Below are 7,261 nucleotides of genomic sequence, written 5' to 3' on the forward strand. Positions count from 1 at the left end.
TGTGTCGATTTTTTTTTACATCTGACAGGTTTGGTTCCTTTAAAAAAAATAAATTACAAAACAATCCCTATAATTTACAGAAAAGGTCCATGTACCGAATTTTTTTTACAGCAAATAATGTGTTTAAAAAATTAAAAAAAAAAGGTCATTGTCTTAATAGAAAATTACATATTACGCCCCCACAAAATGAATTTATGAATTTGACAAAGACAACTGACCGTTGCATCCCATGCGAAACGGGAAGGGACGATTTATAGTTTTAAATATGAAATAATACTATTTATTTAAATCAAACTGAGTGGGAATTTTAATCGTTCATATTTTAAATTTATTATTTTCTATTATGTTTTAATTAACTATTTGTAATTTAAATAATATTAATAAATTGTAAATATAAAATATAATATTTATATATTGAACTCATATAGAATTATGAATTTGTTTTAAAATCTGATAAATTAAAAGTTGTTTTGATAATTTTTATAAATTAAAAAAAATAAACTGAAGTAAAAAAAGCTAGAGACGATGAAACACATTTTGTTCTATTTTTTACTCGATTAGAAGTTAAATTATGGAGAGGGGTTGATACTTGATAGGTTCTAACCTCTAAAACCCCCGTCCCCCTCCTCCCTCTTTCTCTCGATCTCATACTAAAAGCCCTAGTTTTGTCACTCATTGAACATTTGGTCTCCCTACTTCCTCACAACCTAGGGTTTTAGCAACCCATTACCATGTATCTCTACAATCTCACCCTCCAACAAGCCACCGGCATCGTATGTGCCATCAACGGCAGCTTCTCCGGTGGTAACAAGTCCCAAGAAATAGTCGTCGCCCGCGGAAAAGTCCTTGAACTCCTGCGCCCCGACGAAAACGGTAAGATCCAAACTATTCTCTCCGTTGATGTTTTTGGTGCTATTAGATCCCTAGCTCAGTTTAGGTTAACCGGTGCCCAAAAAGACTACATCGTTGTCGGCTCCGACTCTGGTCGTATCGTCATTCTCGAATATAACAAGGAGAAAAATGTGTTCGACAAAATTCACCAGGAAACTTTCGGGAAATCTGGAAGTCGTAGAATCGTCCCGGGGCAGTATTTAGCAATTGACCCGAAAGGTCGAGCTGTTATGATTGGTGCTTGTGAAAAGCAAAAGCTCGTTTATGTTCTTAACAGAGATACGGCTGCGAGGTTAACTATTTCTTCTCCATTAGAGGCACACAAGTCACACACAATTACTTACTCCATAGCAGGGGTTGATTGTGGGTTCGATAATCCTATATTTGCTGCTATAGAGTTGGATTATTCAGAGGCTGATCAGGATTCCACCGGTCAGGCTGCAAACGAGGCTCAAAAACATCTTACCTTCTATGAACTAGATTTGGGGCTTAATCATGTTTCAAGGAAATGGTCTGAACAAGTTGATAATGGTGCTAACATGCTGGTAACTGTACCTGGTGGTGGTGATGGTCCAAGTGGTGTCCTTGTTTGTGCTGAAAATTTCGTCATCTACAAGAATCAAGGTCATCCAGATGTTCGAGCAGTGATTCCTAGAAGGGCAGATCTGCCTGCTGAACGTGGGGTTCTTATCGTTTCAGCCACTATGCACAAGCAAAAGTCAATGTTCTTCTTTCTTCTCCAAACAGAGTATGGGGATGTCTTCAAGGTCACACTTGATCATGATAACGAACGAGTTACAGAGTTAAAAATAAAGTATTTTGATACCATACCTGTCTCATCTTCAATGTGTGTCATGAAACTAGGGTTTCTATTTGCTGCTTCAGAATTTGGGAATCATGCTTTGTATCAATTCCAAGCCATTGGAGCTGATCCCGATGTAGAGTCATCATCAGCTACATTAATGGAAACCGATGAAGGATTCCAACCAGTGTTCTTCAAGCCTAGAGGTCTTAAAAACCTTGTTAGAATCGACCAAGTTGAAAGCTTAATGCCCATTATGGACATGAAAGTTGTAAATCTTTTCGAAGAAGAAACTCCTCAAATTTTTACCCTTTGTGGTCGGGGCCCACGTTCATCTCTTAGAATACTAAGACCAGGGTTAGCCATCAGTGAAATGGCTGTGTCACAACTTCCCGGTGTTCCAAGTGCAGTATGGACTGTCAAGAAGAATGTGAATGATGAATTTGATGCTTACATTGTGGTCTCATTTGCAAATGCAACACTTGTTCTTTCTATTGGTGAAACTGTTGAAGAAGTTAGTGACAGTGGGTTTCTTGATACAACACCTTCACTTGCTGTTTCATTAATAGGTGATGATTCTTTAATGCAAGTACATCCAAGTGGTATTAGACATATAAGAGAAGATGGGCGTATAAACGAATGGAGAACACCTGGAAAAAGAACTATTGTGAAAGTTGGATCAAATAGACTTCAAGTTGTTATCGCATTAAGTGGAGGTGAGATTATATACTTTGAAGTAGATATGACTGGACAGTTGATGGAAGTTGAAAAGAACGAAATGTCGGGTGACGTGGCATGTTTGGATATAGCTCCTGTCCCTGAAGGAAGACAAAGATCCCGGTTTCTTGCAGTTGGATCATATGATAAAACCATCAGAATCTTGTCTTTAGATCCTGATGACTGTATGCAGGTTTTAAGCTTACAAAGTGTCTCTTCACCTCCTGAATCACTTCTGTTTCTTGAAGTTCAAGCTTCTATAGGTGGTGAAGATGGTGCAGATCATCCTGCAAGTTTGTTTTTAAACGCGGGTTTACAGAGTGGGGTTCTTTTTAGGACAGTGGTGGACATGGTGACAGGTCAGCTTTCAGATGCCAGATCCCGATTTCTAGGGCTTAGAGCTCCTAAATTGTTTTCTATTTTGGTGAGAGGGAGACGTGCTATGCTTTGTTTGTCTAGTAGACCATGGTTAGGTTATGTTCACCAGGGTCACTTTCTTTTAACCCCTCTTTCATATGAAACCCTAGAATATGCAGCTTCTTTTTCATCCGATCAATGTGCTGAAGGTGTTGTTGCGGTTGCTGGTGATGCTTTAAGGGTTTTCACAATCGAAAGATTAGGTGAAACTTTTAATGAAACATCTATTCCTTTAAGATACACTCCAAGAAAATTTGTGTTTCATCCTAAAAAGAAACTTTTGGTGACAATTGAAAGTGATCAAGGGGCGTTTCCGGCAGAATTACGTGAAAGTGCGAAAAAGGAGTGTTTTGAAGCAGCTGGTCAAGGGCAAAACGGTAAAATGGAGAGTGAAAACGGTAATGATGATGAAGATAAAGACGACCCGTTATCCGATGAGCAATACGGGTACCCGAAAGCTGAAGCGGATAAATGGGTATCTTGTATTAGGGTTCTTGACCCAAAGTCAACTGAAACTACTTGTTTATTGGAGCTTCAAGATGATGAGGCAGCTTTTAGTCTTTGTACTGTGAATTTTCATGATAAGGAGTATGGGACACTTTTAGCTGTGGGGACAGCAAAAGGTTTACAGTTTTGGCCTAAAAAATCTTTAGTTGCTGGATATATTCATATTTATAGATTTGTAAAAGATGGAAGGTCGCTTGAACTTTTACATAAAACACAAGTTGATGGGGTCCCACTTGCTTTGTGTCAGTTTCAAGGAAGATTGCTTGCTGGAATCGGATCTATTCTTAGGCTTTATGATTTGGGGAAAAGAAGGCTGCTTAGAAAATGTGAAAACAAGTTGTTTCCAAACACCATCAATTCCATTCATACATATCGTGATCGAATCTATGTGGGAGACATTCAAGAGGTTTGTTGTTTAACTTTAACTTTATCTTTTTTTTTTAAAGTCTTCTTTCTTTTTCCGACATTTGAATGTTTCTTTTGTTTCTGTTTATGTTTCAGTCATTTCACTATTGCAAATACAGACGCGATGAAAACCAGCTGTATGTATTTGCTGATGACTCTGTTCCAAGGTGGCTAACAGCAGCATACCATGTGGACTTTGACACCATGGCAGGTGCAGACAAATTTGGGAACATTTACTTTGTTCGTTTGCCACAAGATGTTTCAGATGAGATTGAAGAAGATCCAACTGGTGGGAAGATTAAATGGGAACAAGGGAAGCTTAATGGAGCTCCAAATAAAGTTGAGGAGATTGTTCAGTTTCATGTTGGTGATGTGGTCACATGTTTGCAGAAAGCATCTTTGATTCCAGGTGGAGTGGAGTGTGTCATGTATGGAACTGTCATGGGTAGTCTAGGGGCATTATTGGCATTTAGCTCGCGTGATGATGTGGACTTCTTTTCACATTTGGAGATGCATATGAGACAGGAGCATCCGCCTTTGTGTGGGAGAGACCATATGGCGTATAGATCTGCTTATTTTCCTGTTAAGGTAATCATCTTAATTTTTATTTATAATTATAAAAAAATAGAGTAAAGTACATTTTTGGTCCCTGTTCCAAGTAAAATGACACTATTTTTGGGGACCATAATTGCAAAAGTCAGATATATCCGGGGACCAAAAATAGTCATTTTACTACAAAGGAAAGAAACACTCAAAACGTTACTCTATAAAGTATATGTTTATGTTTGTGACACCATAAAACGTGGATTATTTGTGCAGGATGTGATTGATGGAGACCTGTGTGAACAATTTCCGACATTGCCCTTGGATATACAGAGGAAAATTGCAGATGAATTGGATAGGACTCCAGGAGAAATTATGAAAAAATTGGAAGAAGTTAGAAATAAGATTGTTTAAGATAAAGGTAATGCTAAAGCTGATGGTATTGATGTTAAGCTAAATGGGTATATTTGTCTTTTTTATACAATCTGGTGACTGAACCTGGGTTTTAATGCATGCAGATGAGATGATGCTATTATGAGTTCCAAAAGCATAGGGTGACTATACGAGGTTAAATTGGAATTGACTTTGATTTTATTATAGCAGCCTTCCCTTCCCTTCTATCTGTTAGGTGTTTTCTTGTAATTATACAGATGTTTTTATGGAATTTACTCAATTGTTTGTGAATCCTTGTAGAATCGTGACTTATTTTAGTTCTGTGTTTTGTTAAAGAACCGAGGTTAAAGATTTTAGTTCTGTGCATTTATCTGTAACACTCTTTTTAAACCTTTTGAATGGTGATTATTTACTTACCTCTGGAATGCTCATATCTGATTTATTGTTGCTGTAATGGAATGGGTGGAAGTATCAACAAACTTTGATTTGGAATTGAGCAAGAAGTTGTTAAATCCATGATTCCAGTTTAAATCGTAATAATATTGGGAAATAATTACATGTAAAAATGATGATAATTCCATGAATGATGTTATATGAGCGACAATAAGTAAAATTTACATTTTTATATGCAGAAAAACATATGCTGGTTGGTTGTTCTGTAAAGAGTAAGGTTAAATGGAAGAGTAAAATGTAGATGTTAACCATGATCAAATGTATGGTATCGAAACCTACATGATGGAAAAAGTATGTGCACATTATATTATGTTATGTATGAAAGACATGTTCTGGTATAATTTCTCAACTTTCATTATGTATAAAAATGTTAGGGTAAATGAATTTGTATATTAAGATATCATATTTTGCATATCTATGAGTTGTGAACTGTGAATGCCTAAACCTAAGATAATGAGTTAGGATCATCTATTTAATAATAAATTTACATTTGTTAGTTATGTTCGGGTTCATATCAAAATGAAACTAACTTACACGATCAAACTATATAATTAAACATGCTCATTTTTTGATATAGGTATAATCTTAACTAAAAATACATGTTTATATTATGATATTATGATGATTATGATATGATATATCCGGTTAATATATATGTTCTAAGGGGCCGAAATGGGCTTTAAGTTTATACTAGATTAGACAAAAGGGTTTGGGCCCATACTTGTATTATATACAAAAGCCTCGTTACACAATCCTTCTTCGTCTTTTTTAGATATTAGGGTTTTGAGAGAACTCTCCATTGCAGCTGCGGCTCCTAAAACTAAAGCATAATCCATGGGTAAGTTCCCTCTTTTCCATTGACGTTTTCATTATCTTTCTCGCTTTTGATTAGTATACATTTCGTTTTTTGATTTATTCCTCATTGGTTACGTGAAACGCAGCTCGGATCAAAGTTCATGAGTTGAGGGACAAAACGAAGGCTGATTTGTTTGCTCAGTTGAAGGATCTTAAGGCTGAGCTCGCTCTTCTCCGTGTCGCCAAAGTCACCGGCGGTGCTCCCAACAAGCTCTCCAAAATGTAATTTCTCTCTTCTGACATTTCTCACTTACACTCTGTCTACAAGTAACTCGTTTCGATCAATGTTAAATGTACATCATCTGGATATGAAATTGGCTACGCATTTAAATTTTTTTTTCGATATCAGGACAGAAGAAATGATCAATTAAACAACATTTTTCGATCCAGGGCTTTTAAATCGATTCTTATCATTTATTGAATTGCTTCTTAAGTTTCAACTATCTGCTTTTCGCTATTTTCTATTGAAGAGTGCTCAGTTTGAACTTATATATATATATATATATATATATATATATATATATATATATATATATATATATATATATATATTCTTTGATCTTGATGATGATTTTGTATATGATCATGGATGCAGAAAAGTGGTGAGGACATCAATTGCACAGGTGCTGACTGTTATTTCACAGACACAGAAAGCAAAACTCAGGGAAGCCTACAAGAACAAGAAATACTTACCTCTTGATTTGCGCCCTAAGAAAACCAGAGCCATTCGCAGGCGTTTAACCAAGCATCAGGTATCATTCAGTGACTTCTCTATTATGAAATTGTGATCATACAAAAAAATTGCTTTCGAATTCATATTATAAACATATTGTAATGTGTACCCTTTGATTGATTTAGGTTTCTTTGAAGACTGAAAGGGAGAAGAAAAAGGAGAAGTACTTCCCATTGAGGAAATATGCTATTAAGGTTTAAGGGTGGAGATAATCACCCATGTAGGATGAGGTTTTAAGTTTTGATGTTAAACTCAATTTACATAAATTTGATGTTTTGGTGAAGGGATTGAATTTTGGAGCTTGCTTTTGATATTGAAATTATAATGTTGCTTTCTCAAATCTTCCTGGCTTGGTTTTTGACTTTTTTCTCCTATTTTTTTTACATTGTTATCAATTTTTGTATGCATGCATATTAGAAATTGATAAGGTTTTTAGGATTTTATTTGGGTTTAAAAGCTTCTACAGACTCGCACTAAAATTTTAATGTTAGACGCCAAAATTGTTGTTAAGTGTATCCAATCTATCTATAAACTTAAAATTGAAT

General features: G+C 35.8%; 2 protein-coding genes across 2 annotated transcripts; both read left to right on the forward strand.

The window, feature by feature from the left end:
• Positions 1–598: 598 nt before the first annotated feature.
• LOC145070916 (spliceosome-associated protein 130 A) lies at positions 599–5,041 on the forward strand. Its single transcript, XM_079017872.1, has 4 exons — positions 599–3,740; positions 3,836–4,327; positions 4,559–4,703; positions 4,801–5,041. Exons 1-3 carry the CDS (start codon positions 732–734, stop codon positions 4,694–4,696), a joined length of 3,639 nt encoding a protein of 1,212 aa, XP_078873998.1. The 5' UTR covers positions 599–731; the 3' UTR covers positions 4,697–4,703; positions 4,801–5,041.
• A 794-nt stretch (positions 5,042–5,835) lies between these two features.
• LOC145069783 (large ribosomal subunit protein uL29) lies at positions 5,836–7,056 on the forward strand. Its single transcript, XM_079016728.1, has 4 exons — positions 5,836–5,966; positions 6,070–6,205; positions 6,579–6,735; positions 6,842–7,056. The coding sequence occupies exons 1-4, from the start codon at positions 5,963–5,965 to the stop codon at positions 6,914–6,916; spliced, it is 372 nt and encodes a 123-aa protein (XP_078872854.1). The 5' UTR covers positions 5,836–5,962; the 3' UTR covers positions 6,917–7,056.
• Positions 7,057–7,261: the final 205 nt, after the last annotated feature.

The sequence above is a fragment of the Lactuca serriola genome, chromosome 8, assembly GCF_051521515.1.
Source record: "Lactuca serriola cultivar US96UC23 chromosome 8, Lser_US96UC23_V15, whole genome shotgun sequence".
In the NCBI taxonomy this organism is placed as follows: domain Eukaryota; kingdom Viridiplantae; phylum Streptophyta; class Magnoliopsida; order Asterales; family Asteraceae; genus Lactuca; species Lactuca serriola.

Bases quoted from the DNA above. Each gene is read 5' to 3' on its own strand.
- LOC145069783 (XM_079016728.1), top strand. The intron at 6,206-6,578 runs GTAATTTCTCTC...TCATGGATGCAG, and splicing joins CCCAACAAGCTCTCCAAAAT to AAAAGTGGTGAGGACATCAA. The intron at 6,736-6,841 runs GTATCATTCAGT...TGATTGATTTAG, and splicing joins GGCGTTTAACCAAGCATCAG to GTTTCTTTGAAGACTGAAAG.
- LOC145070916 (XM_079017872.1), top strand. From the start codon at position 732: ATGTATCTCTACAATCTCACCCTCCAACAAGCCACCGGCATCGTATGT. The intron at 3,741-3,835 runs GTTTGTTGTTTA...TTTATGTTTCAG, and splicing joins ATGTGGGAGACATTCAAGAG to TCATTTCACTATTGCAAATA. The intron at 4,328-4,558 runs GTAATCATCTTA...TTATTTGTGCAG, and splicing joins CTGCTTATTTTCCTGTTAAG to GATGTGATTGATGGAGACCT.